This window comes from Oncorhynchus mykiss, chromosome 15, assembly GCF_057628025.1.
Source record: "Oncorhynchus mykiss isolate SJ-2025 chromosome 15, ASM5762802v1, whole genome shotgun sequence".
Lineage (NCBI taxonomy): Eukaryota > Metazoa > Chordata > Actinopteri > Salmoniformes > Salmonidae > Oncorhynchus > Oncorhynchus mykiss.
This window is the reverse complement of record NC_143036.1, coordinates 14,109,399-14,132,072: the sequence shown is the minus strand read 5'-3', so window position 1 is coordinate 14,132,072 and position 22,674 is coordinate 14,109,399. Positions and strand designations below refer to the sequence as shown.

The window sequence follows — 22,674 nt, the reverse complement described above, 5'->3', positions numbered from 1 at the left end:
CACTAGAACACCAGAACACCAGAACACCAGAACACCAGAACACTAGAACACTAGAACACTAGAACACTAGAACATCAGAACACTAAAACACCAGAACACCAGAACACCAGAACACCAAAACACCAAAACACCAAAACACCAAAACACCAAAACACCAGAACACCAGAACACCAAAACACCAAAACACCAAAACACCAAAACACCAGAACACCAGAACACCAAAACACCAGAACACCAAAACACCAAAACACCAGAACACTAGAACACTAGAACACCAGAACACTAGAACACCAGAACACTAGAACACCAGAACACCAGAACACTAGAACACTAGAACACCAAAACACCAAAACACCAGAACACCAGAACACTAGAACACTAGAACACCAGAACACCAGAACACCAAAACACCAAAACACCAAAACACCAAAACACCAAAACACCAGAACACTAGAACACTAGAACACCAGAACACTAGAACACCAGAACACTAGAACACCAGAACACCAGAACACTAGAACACTAGAACACCAAAACACCAAAACACCAGAACACCAGAACACTAGAACACCAGAACACTAGAACACCAGAACACTAGAACACTAGAACACTAGAACACTAGAACACCAGAACACCAGAACACTAGAACACTAGAACACTAGAACACCAGAACACCAGAACACTAGAACACTAGAACACTAAAACACCAAAACACCAGAACCCCAGAACACTAGAACACCAAAACACCAGAACCCCAAAACACTAGAACACTAGAACACCAGAACACCAGAACACTAGAATACTAGAACACTAGTGGTGTAGAAGGAGGTTATGGAATTCCAGTGAACAGGGAAAAAGTTGAGCAGGGTGGTGTTCACCTGGCCAGCTTCCTGTCTGGCAGGATGTGAGGTCATGGTCCTCAGGATGAGGTCATGGCCATGAAGACTAGCCAGCCATGTGGATGTGTCAATCACAAGTTCTCTGCAGCTCATAATCCTTTTTTACATTCTTTCTCACGCGTTGGCGCTCTTGGCGTGGTTGCCTGTGATTACAGTGGTAGCAGTAGCGGAGGGGTTGATGGGTGTGGTGGTGCCCCCTGCCTGTCTGGAGTAGTAGTAGCTGCTCTCTTGCCACTGGGGGTTCCCCAAGTGGTTGTCACCGTGGCAACACAGAATCATAGAGCTCCCCAGGAGAGGGCGGAGCCGACCCATCCAGCGTACAGTGAGATGCTGAATTACAACAGACCCTCCTCTGCATGAGCACCAATAGCAAACCAGATAGTTGACACCAATCCACAGAGCGCTGGAAAGAGATAGGAGAGAAAGAGGGTTGGTTATTGTCCACCAGCTGCTCAGTCCCTGTCACAAGGCTTCTGACATGGACTTCCTGTCCCACACAGGAAGCACTTTCCAGGTTAGAGAGAGGGTGATATGAGATGGTCCCGCAGCATCCCATAGCCTGACACATCATCATTAGTCAATATAGGATAACATTAAGTTGTGTGGAATGTTTGTGTCTGTGTGTGAACGTGCGTCTCACTTAGCCATGACGAAGATGAGCGAGCCCCCCAACATGGCACAGTGTAGTTTGATAGCGGGGATCTCATGTCCTAGACCTAGCCTGATGCAGGGCATGACACACACACACACCCTCACTGCACGACATGTCTGGATGTCTGCTGGAGGGGGAAAGGTAGTGATAAAGACTTTTATATTCAGATGTTTTTTAAATAACACGAGATATGGTACGGTTTTCTAGAAGTCTATGGAATCTGCAGGTGGACTACAGATGTGGTAAGAGGCAACTTCCTTCAACCACACACACACACGCACCTGGTAATGTGAGGATCTGGTCAAGCTCGACACACTGGCAGAACCCGGAGCCTGTGGCCTTGCGCCCCCGGCTTATCCATGTGCACACGTGTAGTCGCAGGTGCGCACCCTTTCATTGGTGGTTGTGGTGATGATGAAGCCTACCAAGCTGGCCACGCCCCCGCTCAGCTGCCTGCACACATGCTCTACAGAAGGGACGCGCAATCAAAAATACATGACTTTTTTTCAGGGGGAAAAACTGAACCGTCACAAAATATGGAAAATAAATATATATAGAAAAAGATTCACTAATAAATTAACCAATTAAAATGTCAAATGTATCATTAATTCAATTCTTAATAAAAATCTGGAGAAATGATACATCTCAGGCTGTATAGTTCCACAGTAAAAGAGGTGTGTTAGGGCTGAACTTCAGAACTGCAACCATTTACAGCATTTCTATCCTTTTGGGTTGCTGCAGTTCAGTGTAGTGGCACTCTTAACTTTGTCCACTAAGAAAACTCCAAATCAGTCACCAAAGATATGGGATAAAGGGTAGGGATTGAGTTGGTGAGTGATTCATACTGCACCATTCCTGTCAGTAGAAACCTTGAAGTGTCGAACTCTGAAAATAAACACTTAAAATCTAAAAAGGCTAAAAAGCAAGAATTTAGTTCAAATGTCAGTTGATATGTCAGTAGAAAGTAAGGTGGACTAAACATAGGGTACATTTATTGTCCCCCACAATGACATCGGGAAGGGGACTGTGGATCTGTGTCTAGTGTTTACCAAATTAAATGTTATTGTCCCCCACAATGACATTGGGAAGGGGACTGTGGATCTGTCTAGTGTTTACCAAATTAAATGTTATTGTCCCCCACAATGACATTGGGAAGGGGACTGTGGATCTGTCTAGTGTTTACCAAATTAAATGTTATTGTCCCCCACAATGACATTGGGAAGGGGACTGTGGATCTGTCTAGTGTTTACCAAATTAAATGTTATTGTCCCCCACAATGACATTGGGAAGGGGACTGTGGATCTGTCTAGTGTTTACCAAATTAAATGTTATTGTCCCCCACAATGACATTGGGAAGGGGACTGTGGATCTGTCTAGTGTTTACCAAATTAAATGTTATTGTCCCCCACAATGACATTGGGAAGGGGACTGTGGATCTGTCTAGTGTTTACCAAATTAAATGTTATTGTCCCCCACAATGACATTGGGAAGGGGACTGTGGATCTGTCTAGTGTTTACCAAATTACATGTTATTGTCCCCCACAATGACATTGGGAAGGGGACTGTGGATCTGTCTAGTGTTTACCAAATTAAATGTTATTGTCCCCCACAATGACATTGGGAAGGGGACTGTGGATCTGTCTAGTGTTTACCAAATTAAATGTTATTGTCCCCCACAATGACATTGGGAAGGGGACTGTGGATCTGTCTAGTGTTTACCAAATTAAATGTTATTGTCCCCCACAATGACATTGGGAAGGGGACTGTGGATCTGTCTAGTGTTTACCAAATTACATTTTATTGGCCAGATGGTGGCACTACAATAAGAGATTGAAAATTCACATTTTAAAAGGTCACGCCCCTCACCCAGTTAATACTAAGGTCGTGAAATTCGCTACATCGATACGCCATGATGGATTTTCCGCCATTTAGAATTTTGCGAAAAACTCTTAAAACGCTACTCTTCTGGTACCGAATGACTGACCTGCACGAAACGTGATACGTGACATCTATGGACAAAGATCTTTCAAAGCAATATTTTACAGACTAGTACCTCAAATAAAATGGCCGCTATTGACCGATTGTCATGTGTGCTCCCTCTCCGGCCTTTAGGTCACCAGGCTGCTTGTTTATGGCGCACACCTGTCACCAGCGTTAAGCGCATTTGAGCATAATGACACTCACCTGGACTCCATCACTTCCTTGATTACCTGCCCTATATATGTCACTCCCTGTGGTTCCTTCCCCAGGTGTCATTGTTTCTGTTTCTGGCGTGGTTCGTATTATGGTATATTTATTTAGACCACTTGCTTCCCGACTCTCAGCGCATGTCATTATGCCAATAAACATTTATTTGGTTGTGGCCTGGCACATACATGCATATAAATCAGTTCGCATTGTAGTTGGTAAACATGTTGAAAACACTGTCAAGACTCAACCTGCAAAACAAGTCATATTGACCACACGGTGGCGCTATAACAGGCACATGTTTATATCTCTTGTTCTGTTTGACTCAGAATTATGAAATTTGGCACAAATGCTCAGGGACACGAGTCTAGCTAACCCATGTGATATCTCAGACACTACTGGCCTGATTTTGATGGGTGAATGATACGTCTTGCAATAGAGATTTGCCATTTACAAAATTACACTGATTGGCCCAAGGAGGGAGCTGCAGCATTCGAGGAGGACGACATGTTTACTGTTGCCTTGTTTTGATTAAATATGCCTATTATGGTGAAATTCTAATTGTTGACAACACTATATTATGCAATATTGTTCTAATGAGTAAAAAATGCTATGCAATATTGCCATTCTAATATGGCATTGCTTGTATGACCTTTTGACTTCACAACCGCCTGGTAGTAAGTACTCTGTTATTTTTAAAAAAAAACATCAAGTTGAAAAAACAAACATCTATTAGTTCTTATTTGAGTTGTTAGTAATAGGAATTAAAGGTTAAATCATTTTTTTCCCACATATTTTTCAAGAAGAGACAGCTAAACTGTTAAAACCCATTTCAGCAGTGTTGAAATGGTTCCTGGTTCCTGATTGGTTTAGCATCAACACAGATTGATTCAGCAACAATAGGTCTGTGCTGCTTTAGAAGGTTTTTCCTGTATGAACGTAGACACTGTGGTCCAGAGAAGCATCAGTGATAGCAAAGTAAATATGATACATTGGTTTTTATGTAATTCATATTGAATTTTCCTTGATCATTGTTTCCATGAGTTGAGAGAATGTTGCAGCTGCCGTCTCTCTACTAGTAAACGTGACCCCTCACCTCCATCTGGTGGCAGGAGTTAGTAGTGCGATGGGTCGTTTTCCTAACTACCAAATATCATAATACCAATACCAAGGCAGTAAAACAATGTTCATAAATTAATTTGATTTATTACTGAGTTTTAAGAGGCAGAATAAAATAAAACATTATGACATCTGACAAAGTTGACATGGTTAGGAGTCAAATAAGATCTAACTTGTTCTCAGAAGAGATCATATATAAAAACATAATCATTAAGACATTCAATTCCACAAAGTTATTTAAAAATGTCTGTGTATCAACTGTGTGAAATCAAAAATTATTTTACAATTGACATGTGATGCCACATTTTAAAATAATAACCAAATACACAAATACATGATAATGTATATTACAAATCCTTAATGAAATCGTTTGTTACACCCAATAGACGGCATTGTAAAATATGTACACAGACACACCAGAATAGAAAAGGTCCCTCTCCTCTCTCACTGATTTGCTCTTAGCTCTTCATCTCTTGAATGAATCTCTTTATCTCTCATCTTTGCTGTCCTTTGTTCCTTACCTCTCTCTCTCATCCCCTCTCTCTCATCCCCTCTCATCCTCTCTCTCTCATCCCCTCTCTCTTCCCCATCTATCAATCACTCTTTTCCCTATCTTTTTCCACACCCAGCCCTCTTAACCTTTTTTCTGTCTCCATCTTCTCTTCCTCCCACCTCACCTCCTTCTCTCATCTCTCCTCCTCCCTCTCTATCTGTGTCTGAGTGTGTTGATGTGGGCACAGATCTTGAGAGCTGGTCCCAATTTGATGTTCATGCTGGTCATCAGGTGGTCCTCAGTGAGCAGCAGCAGGGCCTGGCCGTCTATCTCCTGAATACGGAACGCCTCCGCAACCTCGACACAACCTAAAGAAAACATACACACACAGGTTATAACCTTCCCAAAACATTAAAACAACATCCACACAGGTTATAACCTCCCAACAACCTTAAAACAACATTCACACAGGTTATAACCTCCACACAACCTAAAGATAACATACATCCAGGTTATAACCTCTCCATAACCGTAAAACAATATTGGCCCCGGTTATAACCTCCCCACAACATACACACTGGTTTTAACCTCCAGACAACCTAAAGATAACATACACCTAGGTTATAACCTCTCCATAACCTTATAACAACATACATCCAGGTTATAACCACCCCACACCTTAAAGCACCATACACCCAGGTTATAACCTCCCCAAAACCTAAAGACAACACACACAGGTTATAACTTCCCCACAACCTTATAACAACATACATCCAAGTTATAACATCCCCACAACCTTAAAACACCATAGGTTATAACCTCCCCAAAACTTAAAGACAACACACACAGGTTATAACCTCCCCAAAACCTAAAGACAATACACACAGGTTATAACCTCCCCAAAACCTAAAGACAACACACACAGGTTAGAACCTCCCCAAAACCTAAAGACAACACACACAGGTTATAACCTCCAAAAAACCTAAAGACAACACACACAGGTTATAACATCCCCACAACCTTAAAACATCATACACCCAGGTTATAACTTCCCCAAAACCTAAAGACAACACACACTGGGTATAACCTCCCCAAAACCTAAAGACAACGTATAACCGACCAACAACCTACAGCAAGGAGATGGGTGAATGCGTGTCCTTGTGTGTGTGTGTTACGTGGCAGTGTGTGTATGTGTTACCTGGCAGTGTGTGTATGTGTTACCTGGCAGTGTGTGTGTGTGTGTTGCCTGGCAGTGTGTGTGTGTGTTACCTGGCAGTGTGTGTATGTGTTACCTGGCTGTGTGTGTGTGTTACCTGGCAGTGTGTGTATGTGTTACCTGGCAGTGTGTGTGTGTTACCTGGCAGTGTGTGTGTGTTACCTGGCAGTGTGTGTATGTGTTACCTGGCAGTGTGTGTATGTGTTACCTGGCAGTGTGTGTGTGTTACCTGGCAGTGTGTGTGTGTGTTACCTGGCAGTGTGTGTATGTGTAATCTGGCAGTGTGTGTATACGTGTTACCTGGCAGTGTGTGTGTGTTACCTAGCAGTGTGTGTGTGTGTGTTACCTGGCAGTGTGTGTATGTGTTATGTGGCAGTGTTTGTGTGTGTGTTACCTAGCAGTGTGTGTGTTACCTAGCAGTGTGTGTGTGTGTGTTACCTGGCAGTGTGTGTGTGTTACCTGGCAGTGTGTGTATGTGTTACCTAGCAGTGTGTGTGTGTGTGTTACCTGGCAGTGTGTGTTACGTGGCAGTGTGTATGTGTTACCTGGCAGTGTGTGTGTGTGTGTGTTATGTGGCAGTGTGTGTGTGTATGTGTTACCTAGCAGTGTGTGTATGTGTTACCTAGCAGTGTGTGTATGTGTTACCTAGCAGTGTGTGTATGTGTTACCTAGCAGTGTGTGTTACCTGGCAGTGTGTATGTGTTACCTGGCAGTGTGTGTATGTGTTACCTAGCAGTGTGTGTGTGTGTTATGTGGCAGTGTGTGTGTGTATGTGTTACCTAGCAGTGTGTGTGTGTGTGTGTTGCCTAGCAGTGTGTATGTGTTACCTAGCAGTGTGTGTGTGTGTTACCTGGCAGTGCGTGTATGTGTTGTGGCAGTGTGTGTGTGTATGTGTTACCTAGCAGTGTGTGTATGTGTTACCTAGCAGTGTGTGTGTGTGTGTGTGTGTGTGTTACTTAGCAGTGTGTGTATGTGTTACCTAGCAGTGTGTGTGTGTGTGTGTGTTACCTAGCAGTGTGTGTGTGTTACCTGGCAGTGTGTGTATGTGTTATGTGGCAGTGTGTGTGTTACCTAGCCGTGTGTGTATGTGTTACCTAGCAGTGTGTGTGTGTGTGTTACCTGGCAGTGTGTGTATGTGTTACCTAGCAGTGTGTGTGTGTGTTACCTAGCAGTGTGTGTATGTGTTACCTAGCAGTGTGTGTGTGTGTGTTACCTGGCAGTGTGTGTATGTGTTATGTGGCAGTGTGTGTGTGTATGTGTTACCTGGCGGTGTGTGTGTGTGTTACATGGCAGTGTGTGTGTTACCTGGCAGTGTGTGTGTGTGTGTTACTTGGCAGTGTGTGTTACCTGGCAGTGTGTGTATGTGTGTGTTACCTGGCAGTGTGTGTATGTGTTACCTGGCAGTATGTGTATGTGTTACCTGGCAGTGTGTGTATGTGTTACCTGGCAGTGTGTGTATGTGTGTGTTACCTGGCAGTGTGTGTATGTGTTACCTGGCAGTATGTGTATGTGTTACCTGGCAGTGTGTGTATGTGTTACCTGGCAGTGTGTGTGTTACCTGGCAGTGTGTGTGTGTTACCTGACAGTGTGTGTATGTGTGTTACCTGGCAGTGTGTGTGTGTGTGTTACCTGGCAGTGTGTGTGTGTGTGTGTGTGTTACCTGGCAGTGTGTGTGTGTGTGTTACCTGGCAGTGTGTGTTACCTGGCAGTGTGTGTATGTGTTACCTGGCAGTATGTGTGTGTGTTACCTGGCAGTGTGTGTGTGTGTTACCTGGCAGTGTGTGTGTGTTACCTGGCAGTGTGTGTGTGTGTGTTACCTGGCAGTGTGTGTGTGTGTTACCTGGCAGTGTGTGTATGTGTTACCTGGCAGTGTGTGTGTGTGTGTGTTACCTGGCAGTGTGTGTGTGTGTTACCTGGCAGTGTGTGTATGTGTTACCTGGCAGTATGTGTGTGTGTTACCTGGCAGTGTGTGTGTGTGTTACCTGGCAGTGTGTGTGTGTGTTACCTGGCAGTGTGTGTGTGTGTGTTACCTGGCAGTGTGTGTGTGTGTTACCTGGCAGTGTGTGTATGTGTTACCTGGCAGTGTGTGTGTGTGTGTTACCTGGCAGTGTGTGTGTGTGTTACCTGGCAGTGTGTGCATGTTACCTGGCAGTGTGTGTATGTGTTACCTGGGAGTGTGTGTGTATGTGTGTTACCTGGCAGTGTGTGTGTATGTTACCTGGCAGTGTGTGTATAAAGTCCCAGACTTGCTCGACGCTCCACTGTGCAGGTAGGGAGTCACTAGAGGTCACAGTGGAGTTACCAGGGGTCATCGCTGGCTCTGAGGCCCTCCTCGCCCTCCGTGCCGCTCGGCGCTCCAGCCTGGCTGTCGTGGGAACAGCATGCCCTTCCTCCTCTTCGTTGTCACGGCGATGGGCGCTCCATATTTCCCGGGGCTAAAATAGAGTATGTTACAGGAGATGGAACATGTACGAACAGCTGGGCTTCAATTATAAAGGCTTCTATATGCCTATAACATGTTATAAGGCAGGATATACCATAAAGTGTATCCCTGTGGAGTGACCTATTTGTTAAAAGTTGTAACTGACCAGTCGCAGTAAGAGAGGCTTCCCAGGCACAGACTCCACCTTGTTTATCTCAGAGCGCCGCCCCTCTGGCTGGCTGCCAGCACTCAGGGCACGCAGACGCTTGGACAGCCCTACATTATACCTGGAGGGAGAGAGAGGGAGAAAGAGGATGATGATGTGTCCTTTCTCTGAGCTCTCTGGGGTTGAGATGACCCCCCATGTGACGTCCTGTCTGACCACAGCCTGTGTGAGGGTGTTTATGTGTTTTTGTGTGTTTATGTCTGTGCAGTACAGCTGTAGTAAATATGTGGTGAAACAACATCACATACAACTTGTTGTCTAGACCAGGGGTTCCCAAACCTTTTTGGACCGTGACCCCAGTTTGATTTTTAAAAAAATGTGTGACCCCACCATGTAAATCATGTAATCAACGGCCAATGTTAACTTTATTAATTGGGGCTATGACACGCTATTACAAATCAGTCTGACAGTACTTTTGAAAGTATTTCAATCTGAAGGAAGTATTGTGGTTTGAAGTGAAATCAGAATCAGAAAGGTATTGAGAAGTTCAGAAGATCATCAGGCAATAATTTGGTATGAACTTCTGTGTAGAAAAGAACGTGATCATTGATGCTGTTCTCCCCTCGGTCTGACACAGTGGCTGGTGTTGTCCACTCTGTTCTAATGAGTCCTGTGCGGCTTGTGGTCATTGTAGACAGAAACAGGAAACTCATACGTGTTCCTGAGAGTCTCGTGTTCCTGTGTTGGGGTCATTGTAGAGGGAAACAGACATACGTGTTCCAGTGTTGGGGTCATTGTAGAGGGAAACAGACATACGTGTTCCTGTGTTGGGGTCATTGTAGAGGGAAACAGACATACGTGTTCCTGTGTTGGGGTCATTGTAGAGGGAAACAGACATACGTGTTCCAGTGTTGGGGTCATTGTAGAGGGAAACAGACATACGTCTTCCAGTGTTGGGGTCATTGTAGAGGGAAACAGACATACGTGTTCCTGAGAGTCTCGTGTTCCTGTGTTGGGGTCATTGTAGAGGGAAACAGACATACGTGTTCCTGAGAGTCTCGTGTTCCTGTGTTGGGGTCATTGTAGAGGGAAACAGACATACGTGTTCCTGAGAGTCTCGTGTTCCTGTGTTGGGGTCATTGTAGAGGGAAACAGACATACGTGTTCCTGAGAGTCTCGTGTTCCAGTGTTGGGGTCATTGTAGAGGGAAACAGACATACGTGTTCCAGTGTTGGGGTCATTGTAGAGGGAAACAGACATACGTGTTCCAGTGTTGGGGTCATTGTAGAGGGACACAGACATACATGTTCCTGAGAGTCTCGTGTTCCAGTGTTGGGGTCATTGTAGAGGGAAACAGACATACGTGTTCCAGTGTTGGGGTCATTGTAGAGGGAAACAGACATACGTGTTCCAGTGTTGGGGTCATTGTAGAGGGAAACAGACATACGTGTTCCTGTGTTGGGGTCATTGTAGAGGGAAACAGACATACGTGTTCCAGTGTTGGGGTCATTGTAGAGGGAAACAGACATACGTGTTCCAGTGTTGGGGTCATTGTAGAGGGAAACAGACATACGTGTTCCTGTGTTGGGGTCATTGTAGAGGGAAACAGACATACGTGTTCCAGTGTTGGGGTCATTGAAGAGGGAAACAGACATACGTGTTCCTGAGAGTCTCGTGTTCCAGTGTTGGGGTCATTGTAGAGGGAAACAGACATACGTGTTCCAGTGTTGGGGTCATTGTAGAGGGAAACAGACATACGTGTTCCTGTGTTGGGGTCATTGTAGAGGGAAACAGACATACGTGTTCCTGGGGTCATTGTAGAGGGAAACAGACATACGTGTTCCTGTGTTGGGGTCATTGTAGAGGGAAACAGACATACGTGTTCCAGTGTTGGGGTCATTGTAGAGGGAAACAGACATACGTGTTCCAGTGTTGGGGTCATTGTAGAGGGAAACAGACATACGTGTTCCAGTGTTGGGGTCATTGTAGAGGGAAACAGACATACGTGTTCCTGTGTTGGGGTCATTGTAGAGGGAAACAGACATACGTGTTCCTGTGTTGGGGTCATTGTAGAGGGAAACAGACATACGTGTTCCAGTGTTGGGGTCATTGTAGAGGGAAACAGACATACGTGTTCCAGTGTTGGGGTCATTGTAGAGGGAAACAGACATACGTGTTCCAGTGTTGGGGTCATTGTAGAGGGAAACAGACATACGTGTTCCAGTGTTGGGGTCATTGTAGAGGGAAACAGACATACGTGTTCCTGTGTTGGGGTCATTGTAGAGGGAAACAGACATACGTGTTCCAGTGTTGGGGTCATTGTAGAGGGAAACAGACATACGTGTTCCAGTGTTGGGGTCATTGTAGAGGGAAACAGACATACGTGTTCCTGAGAGTCTCGTCTTCCAGTGTTGGGGTCATTGTAGAGGGAAACAGACATACGTGTTCCAGTGTTGGGGTCATTGTAGAGGGAAACAGACATACGTGTTCCAGTGTTGGGGTCATTGTAGAGGGAAACAGACATACGTGTTCCAGTGTTGGGGTCATTGTAGAGGGAAACAGACATACGTGTTCCAGTGTTGGGGTCATTGTAGAGGGAAACAGACATACGTGTTCCTGGGGTCATTGTAGAGGGAAACAGACATACGTGTTCCTGGGGTCATTGTAGAGGGAAACAGACATACGTGTTCCTGGGGTCATTGTAGAGGGAAACAGACATACGTGTTCCTGAGGTCATAATATGTTGTAGTTTAAACCGCTCAAAAGATACAGTCACATTTGTATGAATGAAAACAGAAATCGCTCTGTTTATTGCAACTGTCTCTAGTGGCTACCGGAGGTTACTGACGTTACCCCGTTTGTATTTCAACCCATTTTCAAATCAGGCAACCCCATATTTGTATTTATTATGGATCCCCATTAGTGCCTACCAAGGCAGCAGCTACTCTTCCTGGGTGTGTATAGTTTGGTCGCCACCCCTAGTTTGAGAAACGCTGGTCTAGACCAAGAGAATAACTATTCTGTCACTGTCTTGTTACTGTGTTCAGCCAATGGTAGTGCGGCTTACCTGCGGGCACAGGAAGTGGAGCAGTATCGCTTGGAGCGATGGAAGGAGTGGGCGTGGCCTCTCTTCCCACAAGACTCGCATTGTAACACTCCCCTATGTCTCTCTCTGGGACCTAGTGTGGTTTGGATTCAGAGAGATAATTTAATTGAATATTGAATTGAATATTGATTCAGAACCAGGAGATGAAGGTGGTTTACCTGTGAGCGGGTCACTTGTAGCCACGCGCTCTTGTTCTGATTCGCTGGAATGTTCCGGTGGCTCTGGTGTGTCTGTCAACGATAATAACTCGGGCCCCTCTATGTTCCCATTCTGGGAGATAGCCTCCTGCCCTCCCAACAACAGAGACGAGCGGTTCACCTGCACAGGTACACACACACGCGCATGCACACAAAGGTTATACTGTATATACTGTTAATTTATCAGTTTGTGACACCAACTAGACACCAGCTATATCCCCTGTAGGAATTGTGTGTTTGTGTTTACCGGGAATGCCTGCAGCCCCTCCTGTATGATGAAGCCCTCCACCAGGTGAGTTAAGACACGCCTCCCGCCCTCTGGCCAGACCCTCTGTGACCAAGGCTTGCGCTCCAATAGGCTGAAGGTCTCAGGGCGGCTCTGTGATAGGCTGAGGCTCTCTGGGTGGGAAGGGCTAACAGGCAGGAGAGGAGGGGGGAGATCAGATGAAAGGGTGAGGAAGGGTGAGGCAGGGGGAGACTGAGAGGAAAGACTGGACAAGACTGGGGGGAGGAAAAAATAAGAGGAAGACGGAGAGGAGAGGAGGAGCAGAACAGAGGAGGAAGACGGGAGGAGGGAGGAGGGAGGAGAGAGGAGGAGCAGAACAGAGGAGGAAGACGGGAGGAGGGAGGAGAGAGGAGGAGCAGAACAGAGGAGGAAGACGGGGTGGAGGGAGGAGAGAGGAGGAGCAGAACAGAGGAGGAAGACGGGAGGAGGGAGGAGAGAGGAGGAGCAGAACAGAGGAGGAAGACGGGAGGAGGGGGGAGAGAGGAGGAGCAGGACAGAAGAGGAAGACAGGGTGGAGGGGGGAGAGAGGAGAGACGAGGAGCAGGACAGAGGAAGACAGGGAGAGAGGAGGAGCAGGACAGAGGAAGACAGGGAGGACGGGGGAGGGAGGAGAAGCAGGACAGAAGAGGAAGACAGGGAGGAGGGGGGAGAGAGGAGGAGCAGGATAGAGGAAGACAGGGAGGACGGGGGAGAGAGGAGAAGCAGGACAGAAGAGGAAGACAGGGAGGAGGGGGGAGAGAGGAGGAGCAGGATAGAGGAAGACAGGGAGGAGGGGGAGAGAGGAGGAGCAGGATAGAGGAAGACAGGGAGGACGGGGGAGAGAGGAGAAGCAGGACAGAAGAGGAAGACAGGGAGGAGGGGGGAGAGAGGAGGAGCAGGATAGAGGAAGACAGGGAGGAGGGGGAGAGAGGAGGAGCAGGACAGAGGAAGAAGACAGGGTGGATGGGGGAGAGAGGAGAAGCGGGACAGAAGAGGAAGACAGGGTGGAGGGGGAGAGAGGAGGAGCAGGACAGAGGAAGAAGACAGGGTGGAGGGGGGAGAGAGGAGAAGCGGGACAGAAGAGGAAGACAGGGTGGAGGGGGAGAGAGGAGGAGCAGGATAGAGGAAGACAGGGAGGAGGGGGGAGAGAGGAGGAGCAGGACAGAAGAGGAAGACAGGGTGGAGGGGGGAGAGAGGAGGAGCAGGATAGAGGAAGACAGGGAGGAGGGGGGAGAGAGGAGAGAGGAGGAGCAGGACAGAGGAAGACAGGGAGGAGGGGGAGAGAGGAGGAGCAGGACAGAGGAAGACAGGGAAGATGGGGGAGAAAGGAGGAGCAGGACAGAATAGGAAGACAGGGTGGAGGGGGGAGAGAGGAGGAGCAGGACAGAGGAGGAAGACAGGGAGAGAGGAGGAGCAGGACAGAGGAGGAAGACGGGGAGAGAGGAGGAGCAGGACAGAGGAGGAAGACAGGGTGGAGGGGGGAGAGAGGAGGAGCAGGACAGAGGAGGAAGACAGGGTGGAGGGGGGAGAGAGGAGGAGCAGGACAGAGGAGGAAGACAGGGTGGAGGGGGGAGAGAGGAGGAGCAGGACAGAGGAGGAAGACGGGGAGAGAGGAGGAGCAGGACAGAGGAGGAAGACGGGGAGAGAGGAGGAGCAGGACAGAGGAGGAAGACGGGGAGAGAGGAGGAGCAGGACAGAGGAGGAAGACGGGGAGAGAGGAGGAGCAGGACAGAGGAGGAAGACGGGGTGGAGGGGGGAGAGAGGAGGAGCAGGACAGAGGAAGAAGACGGGGTGGAGGGGGGAGAGAGGAGGAGCAGGACAGAGGAGGAAGACGGGGTGGAGGGGGGAGAGAGGAGGAGCAGGACAGAAGAGGAAGACAGGGTGGAGGGGGGAGAGAGGAGAGAGGAGGAGCAGGACAGAGGAAGACAGGGAGAGAGGAGGAGCAGGACAGAGGAAGACAGGGAGGACGGGGGAGGGAGGAGAAGCAGGACAGAAGAGGAAGACAGGGTGGAGGAGGGAGAGAGAAGGAGCAAGATAGAGGAAGACAGGGAGGACGGGGGAGAGAGGAGAAGCAGGACAGAAGAGGAAGACAGGGAGGAGGGGGGAGAGAGGAGGAGCAGGATAGAGGAAGACAGGGAGGAGGGGGAGAGAGGAGGAGCAGGACAGAGGAAGAAGACAGGGTGGAGGGGGGAGAGAGGAGAAGCGGGACAGAAGAGGAAGACAGGGTGGAGGGGGAGAGAGGAGGAGCAGGATAGAGGAAGACAGGGAGGAGGGGGGAGAGAGGAGGAGCAGGACAGAAGAGGAAGACAGGGTGGAGGGGGGAGAGAGGAGGAGCAGGATAGAGGAAGACAGGGAGGAGGGGGGAGAGAGGAGAGAGGAGGAGCAGGACAGAGGAAGACAGGGAGGAGGGGGAGAGAGGAGGAGCAGGACAGAGGAAGACAGGGAGGATGGGGGAGAAAGGAGGAGCAGGACAGAAGAGGAAGACAGGGTGGAGGGGGGAGAGAGGAGGAGCAGGACAGAGGAGGAAGACGGGGAGAGAGGAGGAGCAGGACAGAGGAGGAAGACGGGGAGAGAGGAGGAGCAGGACAGAGGAGGAAGACAGGGTGGAGGGGGGAGAGAGGAGGAGCAGGACAGAGGAGGAAGACAGGGTGGAGGGGGGAGAGAGGAGGAGCAGGACAGAGGAGGGTGACAGGGTGGAGGGGGGAGAGAGGAGGAGCAGGACAGAGGAGGAAGACGGGGTGGAGGGGGGAGAGAGGAGGAGCAGGACAGAGGAGGAAGACGGGGAGAGAGGAGGAGCAGGACAGAGGAGGAAGACGGGGAGAGAGGAGGAGCAGGACAGAGGAGGAAGACAGGGTGGAGGGGGGAGAGAGGAGGAGCAGGACAGAGGAGGAAGACGGGGAGAGAGGAGGAGCAGGACAGAGGAGGAAGACGGGGTGGAGGGGGGAGAGAGGAGGAGCAGGACAGAGGAGGAAGACGGGGTGGAGGGGGGAGAGAGGAGGAGCAGGACAGAGGAGGAAGACGGGGTGGAGGGGGGAGAGGAGGAGCAGGACAGAGGAGGAAGACGGGGTGGAGGGGGGAGAGGAGGAGCAGGACAGAGGAAGAAGACGGGGTGGAGGGGGGAGAGAGGAGGGGCAGGACAGAGGAAGAAGACGGGGTGGAGGGGGGAGAGAGGAGGAGCAGGACAGAAGAGGAAGACAGGGTGGAGGGGGGAGAGAGGAGGAGCAGGATAGAGGAAGACAGGGAGGAGGGGGAGAGAGGAGGAGCAGGACAGAGGAAGACAGGGAGGAGGGGGAGAGAGGAGGAGCAGGACAGAGGAAGACAGGGAGGATGGGGGAGAAAGGAGGAGCAGGACAGAAGAGGAAGACAGGGTGGAGGGGGGAGAGAGGAGGAGCAGGACAGAGGAGGAAGACGGGGAGAGAGGAGGAGCAGGACAGAGGAGGAAGACGGGGAGAGAGGAGGAGCAGGACAGAGGAGGAAGACAGGGTGGAGGGGGGAGAGAGGAGGAGCAGGACAGAGGAGGAAGACAGGGTGGAGGGGGGAGAGAGGAGGAGCAGGACAGAGGAGGAAGACAGGGTGGAGGGGGGAGAGAGGAGGAGCAGGACAGAGGAGGAAGACGGGGTGGAGGGGGGAGAGAGGAGGAGCAGGACAGAGGAGGAAGACGGGGAGAGAGGAGGAGCAGGACAGAGGAGGAAGACGGGGAGAGAGGAGGAGCAGGACAGAGGAGGAAGACGGGGTGGAGGGGGGAGAGAGGAGGAGCAGGACAGAGGAGGAAGACGGGGTGGAGGGGGGAGAGAGGAGGAGCAGGACAGAGGAGGAAGACGGGGTGGAGGGGGGAGAGAGGAGCAGGACAGAGGAAGAAGACGGGGTGGAGGGGGGAGAGAGGAGGGGCAGGACAGAGGAAGAAGACGGGGTGGAGGGGGGAGAGAGGAGGAGCAGGACAGAAGAAGAAGACGGGGTGGAGGGGGGAGAGAGGAGGAGCAGGACAGAGGAAGAAGACGGGGTGGAGGGGGGAGAGAGGAGTAGCATGACAGAGGAAGAAGACGGTGTGGAGTGGAGAAGGAGGGGGAAGAGTTCACAACACAAGTTAGTTTAAAGTTGAATTAATAGGCCAAGGCTAAAGGTAATAGTGGAGAGACGCTGGTACCTGCCTGATTGGTTGTCAGACTGATTGAACATGTTCTCACAGAGGTCCTCTTGGTCCACGTGGGGGAGGTCTGGGGATTGCTCTATGGGACGGTCTGATGGTCTCTGGATGTTTATGGGGGGTTCTGAGGGAGGGTTCTGAGTAGCCGGATCGGCATTGAGCTGTGGGTCTATTGTAGTCCCCTCCTCTCCTTTCATTGTATCTTTCTGTCCCCGCTCCTGCTCCTCTACTTCCATCCTCTGTCTCTGCTTTTCCTCCTCTACTTCCATCCTCTGTCTCTGCTCCTCTCCCTCTATCTTCATCCTTTCCTGCCCCTCCTCTACTTCCATCCTCTCTCTCTGCTCCTCTCCCTCTATCGTCATCCTTTCCTGCCCGTCCTCTACTTCTGTCATCTCTCTCAGTGTCTCAAATCCCTTATCTCTCTCCATCCATGTTTCCTCTCCTCCAGTCCCCTCTTTCTCCTGTCCTCCCACCCTCTCTCCTCTCTTATCCACATTCCCGTTCTCCTCTCCTGTTACCTGTCTCTCTCCTCCCACCCTCTCTCTATTCCTCTGCTCCTCTTCAATTCCCCCCATCATTTCTTCCTCTAATCCCACCCTCTCTCTCTCCTCCCTTACCCCCTGTCTCCCCACTTCTCCTTTTGGATCAGTGTGTCTGGCCTGATAATGGAGGTAGGGTAGGGGTGTGTTGGCTTTGTGGATGGAGGAGGTGGGAGAGGGAGAGGCGTGTTCAGAAGTCCTCTGTGGTTGGGCATCGAGCTGAGGTGGTGGGGATTCAAGAACCAGGTGCTTTGATTGGACAGAAGCTGGGGTGTGTGTGCTGGCAGCAGGCTGTAGTTGGCTGCTGAGGCGGTGGGTGGAGCCAGCGGAGAGAGCAATGATTTGCAGCTGCCTTGATGCCGGCGGCAACCGATCAAAACAGGAAGTAGAACCCAGGGGACTAGAGCCTGAGCTGAGCTGTGATTGGCCTGGGGTGGTCTGTGTGGGTGGGGTTTGAGATGACAAACTGCTGGCTGGCCCAGTCCACTGTCTGCTGGGCAGGGCCTGTCCGGCAGCGGCAGCAGCGATTGGTTGCAGGGCCGGGCTGTGTCTCGGGGGTGCCACCCTGTGGCCATTTGGAGAATGAAGTCTGGGTCTCAGAGGGACAGAACGCACAGAAGAGTAGAGAGCTGGAGAGAAGAGAAAAAGAGAGAGTAAGAAAAAAGAGAATGATTGAATGGTTTTACTGGACATTCTATAAATCACATGTCATTCCTCCTGAACATTCTACTCATTATCACATGTTTATGACTCACTTGGAGGTGGGACTGAGAGGTGCCGGGTGGGTGTGGTCTGTCTGCCTGTTACCATGGCACTGGGCTGGGGGCGTGGCCGGAGGGGGGGGAAAAGGGGTGTACGGGGACGAGAGATAGGAGAGTGGGAGGAGGAAGAGGGAGGTTTGAGACGTAAAGAAGGGGGGATTGTAAGAGTTCCAGGAGCAGAGGGGTGCAGGGTTAGACTCTGGAGCTATGGGAGATGGAGGGAGGGAGGGAGGGAGGGAGGGAGGGAGGGAGGGAGGGAGGGAGGGAGGGAGGGAGGGAGGAAAATAAATAGGGAGGGAGAGAGTGGGGGTTGAGAGGGAGTTTAGTTAAACTTGTGAGACAATCACAATCTTCAGTGGTCTCTCATACTCCTAACACACACATTCTGAACTGCTCACCTGAGCGGAGGCAGGGCAAGAGGAAGAGGAGGAAGAGGAAGGGACAGGCCGTACTGTAGAGGTGAAAATCAGCTAAGAATGAGAGAGCAAAAGATACTAAGAGAGAGGGAGAGAGAGAGAAATAGAGAGAGAAGGGAGCAAGAGAGAAAGAGAGAGAGCGAGAGGGGGGGGGGGGGGGGGGTGGAGCGTAATCTTGAACTGAGGAATCTTGAAAAAGGCCAGTCTGAGGGTTCAGCTTCAGGAGTTTGAAGTTGGTAGAAGTAGAGCTGACAGGTGTTGGTGTGTGTGTTGTTACACACTATCAGTTGGTAGAAGTAGAGCTGACAGGTGTTGGTGTGTGTGTTGTTACACACTATCAGTTGGTAGAAGTAGAGCTGACAGGTGTTGTTACACACTATCAGTTGGTAGAAGTAGAGCTGACAGGTGTTGTTACACACTATCAGTTGGTAGAAGTAGAGCTGACAGGTGTTGGTGTGTGTGTTGTTACACACTATCAGTTGGTAGAAATAGAGCTGACAGGTGTTGGTGTGTGTGTGTTGTTACACACTATCAGTTGGTAGCAGTAGAGCTGACAGGTGTTGGTGTGTGTGTTGTTACACACTACAGTTGGTAGAAGTAGAGCTGACAGGTGTTGGTGTGTGTGTTGTTACACACTATCAGTTGGTAGAAATAGAGCTGACAGGTGTTGGTGTGTGTGTTGTTACACACTATCAGTTGGTAGAAGTAGGCTGACAGGTGTTGGTGTGTGTGTTGTTATACACTATCAGTTGGTAGAAATAGAGCTGACAGGTGTTGGTGTGTGTGTGTTGTTACACACTATCAGTTGGTAGAAATAGAGCTGACAGGTGTTGGTGTGTGTGTGTTGTTACACACTATCAGTTGGTAGAAGTAGGCTGACAGGTGTTGGTGTGTGTGTTGTTATACACTATCAGTTGGTAGCAGTAGAGCTGACAGGTGTTGGTGTGTGTGTTGTTACCATCTGGGTCCTGAGCAGCATCTGGTCTCGGCTGGAACAAGAACTCCGACCTAGGAGCAAAGCCTGCTGGGATACCCTCTGTCTGACAGACGAGGTGCTCTGATAGGCTTGCACCAGAGTGGGTGTATCCAGGGGGCGAGGGAAATGTATCTGACAGAGAGAGAGAGGGGTATTTTGGAGGTATCTTGAATACTGTTCTCTATGTTAAAGGAAAGTAAACCAATTGATCTAGGAATGGACGTGGTTGTCTGTGTAGTCAATTGTGTGTGAATTTGTGTATGTGTGTTTGTTTGTGCCTGTGTGTGTGTGTGTGTGTGTGTGTTTGTTTGTGCCTGTGTGTATGTGTGTTTGTTTGTTTGTGCCTGTGTGTGTGTGTGTGTGTGTGTGTGTGTGTGTGTATGTGTGTTTGTTTGTTTGTGCCTGTGTGTGCCTGTGTGTGTGTGTGTGTGTGTGTGTTTGTTTGTTTGTGCCTGTGTGTGTGTGTGTGTGTGTGTGTGTGTTATAGTGTGCCACTTTTGTTTAATTTTCTCTATTGTCAGTTACCTGTCTGCTGGCCGGGGTATGGAAAGGCGTGATTGGTGGAGAGGTGGGTGTGGGGACTGGCCTTGCGTTACCATTGGTCAAGGAGGAAGTCCCGGGAGCAGAAGACATGTTGCCATGGTTTACAGAGGAGGGGGGCAGAGAAGTGATGGCTGATACAGTGGGGGAGGAGCCGGAGGGAGTGAGTAGAGAGGAAGTGAAGTGGATGGTGGGGGGAGTGAGGGGGAAAGGAACAGGTTTGTGAGTGACTTTAGTGGGGGCATGCGTGGGTGTAGGTAGAGAGGGTGTAAGTGTGGGGGGAGTAGGGTTGGGGATGAGTATTGTAGGGGTGACGGGGTTGGGAGTAAGTGAGGGGGAAGTAGGTGTACATGTTGGGGTGGGGTTGAGTACCATAGGGGTGAGGGTAGTGAGGGTTTTATGAGTGAGAGTAGGGGGAGGTGAGGGGGTGGGGTTCAGTTTAAGGGGATTGGGGGTAGGTGTAGAGGAGGAAGAGGGTGTGCATGTAGAGGTGAGGGTGAGTGTACTAGCAGAGGGAGTGAGGGTGAGTGTACTAGCAGAGGGAGTGAGGGTGAGTGTACTAGCAGAGGGAGTGAGGGTGAGTTTAGAAGGGCGGGGGGGATTCAGTTTAGGGGGAGTAGGGGTGAGTTTAGGGGGAGTAGTAAGGTTGTGAGCAGCTGAAGATCTATTGGGGGACAGGGGGCTGGGGCTCCTGGTGGGTCCCTCTCTGGTCTCTGTTCTCTCTCCCTCTGTCTCTGCTCTGCTCTGAGTGCATGTCTCCAAGGACGGGTCTGGCTCCATCCCTCTAGGATTCAGCATGCTGCAGGAGGACACACACAGTATCAGACCTCTGTCTCTGTTTTACATTGTAGTTAATGATTTCAGCTGTGGCTACAGAAACAGCGCCACCTTTGGCCAAATCAGGAACGTTTCCCAAATCTTCCCACAAAATCGTTGAGTCCTATGCACTTCAAATTTGTAACAAAGTAATGACTTAATGACTTAATTTATAATGGAAATATACGGGGATAATCATTGCCTTTAATTATCATGTTTACGATGACGATGCTTAGGCTACTTTGTCAACAAATATCCTGCCAAGAAAATCCCAACCTATTAAAAAATGTGGGTGCCATGGAATGTTCTATCAAAACCACCAAGAAATAGTAGCCTACATACCTAGGCCTGCCCAAACCAGTTGTGACGCATGCAGCCGAGCCTATTCTCTCTATCCATCAACAAAGAGGAAATGTATGTTTGTTTATCTATAGGCTACTCCTTCTGTCAATGTCAGTGAAAGAAGGCTGAACTGCGTTTCTGTAAATTACAAATGACAGTCAGTAGGCTAAAAGGGGCGTGCGTGTGACATATTGCGCGCTCCACTTCCTGGTATTAGAGAACACAGAATGTGTATTCAACAGCAGCACGTCATATCACCAGCCCCGATAAAATTATCTTTATGACTTTGCGTCGCTTGTGACGAACCTGCCACAAATATAACGTGGCAGGTAAACACTATCCTAATCAGACGCGGATGTTTCAACAACAAGTGTGAAATATATGCTACGAATATTTCAGAGTAGCTAAATGTGAGTTTATGATTAATAGAGTCACCCCAATGATTCATAAACGACCCCATCTGTGCTCCCCTTACCACCTCCATACCTGCCGGGGGTCTGTGTGGAGGCAGACCGCTCAGGGAAGCCAGAGAGTCGGGTGCGATGTGCCAGTCAGTCCGCCAGATGGGAGGAATGGAGATAGTACAGTAGCGTAGAGCTGTGACGCTCAAAGAGAGCAGAGAGCAGAGAGAGAGGCAAGACAGCACCACGCACAGTGCAGGAGGACCGCACTCAAATTGTGTGTGTATGTAGTGTTTTTTTTATGTCAATGTTAAATGAAATAAAAAAACGTTATTTTTAAGCCCATGTTTTATCATAATACAAATATTTAACGGAGGGGGAACACTAACTGGGTCAGGTGCTTATGTCTATCTCCGTGCCCAACGAGGACTCGAACCAAGACGGACACCCTGAACACATCGACAATAGACACTCATGAAGCATCGCAGACCAAGGCAAACAACTACTTCAAGGTCTCTGAGCGAGTGATGTCACCGATTGATAGCCATTTCACACCAGTTACACTCACCGTCCTTTGTCCTCCTTCTCCGCAGTAAACCCAGCAGCTGGGCAGAGCCCAACTAAGTGATATGGGTCAACAGCATCAATGTAACAGTATTACTTCCGTCCCTCTCCTTGACCCAACTTAAGCTCGAACCAGGGACCCTATGCACACATCAACAACTCCCCTTCCACAAAGCATTGTTACCTATCGCTCCACAACAGCCACAGCCAAAAAGATGCCTAGGACAGTAGATACTCTAGTCTAGTGCATGCAGTATTGTCAGTGGAGGAGGATTGATAGTGTAGAGTGACATGCACCGCATTTGATGGGCAGGAGGTATGTTTGAAAAATTAATTTAATCAAGCTATGTAGCCTATTGATTCCTTCATGATGAATAAATAGTATGAAAACTGCCAAGGTTGCTAGACTTTAGAAAAGCAAACAATTACTAAATATACAGAAAAATATACAGT

General features: G+C 49.2%; 1 protein-coding gene and 1 pseudogene across 6 annotated transcripts; both read right to left on the bottom strand.

Annotated features, from left to right (window-relative positions):
* Positions 1-839: 839 nt before the first annotated feature.
* LOC149977391 (claudin-11-like) lies at positions 840-3,715 on the bottom strand (annotated as a pseudogene).
* A 1,213-nt stretch (positions 3,716-4,928) lies between these two features.
* phc3b (polyhomeotic homolog 3b) lies at positions 4,929-22,106 on the bottom strand. 6 transcript variants are annotated; one of them, XM_036943740.2, is made up of 12 exons: positions 21,743-22,106; positions 20,084-20,897; positions 19,541-19,690; positions 18,565-18,636; positions 18,161-18,371; positions 16,871-18,034; positions 12,705-12,958; positions 12,419-12,578; positions 12,222-12,333; positions 9,155-9,275; positions 8,785-9,001; positions 4,929-5,718 (listed from the first exon to the last, which is right to left on the bottom strand). In XM_036943740.2, the coding sequence occupies exons 2-12, from the start codon at positions 20,894-20,896 to the stop codon at positions 5,564-5,566; spliced, it is 3,429 nt and encodes a 1,142-aa protein (XP_036799635.2). In that variant the 5' UTR covers position 20,897; positions 21,743-22,106; the 3' UTR covers positions 4,929-5,563. The 6 variants fall into 6 exon arrangements, 5 of the variants coding, with proteins under 5 accessions (XP_036799635.2, XP_090055397.1, XP_036799639.2 ...); XR_016486545.1 differs by lacking the exon at positions 18,565-18,636 and having other exon boundaries at positions 16,867-18,034; positions 21,743-21,851; XM_090199271.1 differs by lacking the exon at positions 18,565-18,636 and having other exon boundaries at positions 12,705-12,870; positions 16,867-18,034; positions 21,743-21,851.
* Between the last annotated feature and the right edge of the window lie 568 nt (positions 22,107-22,674).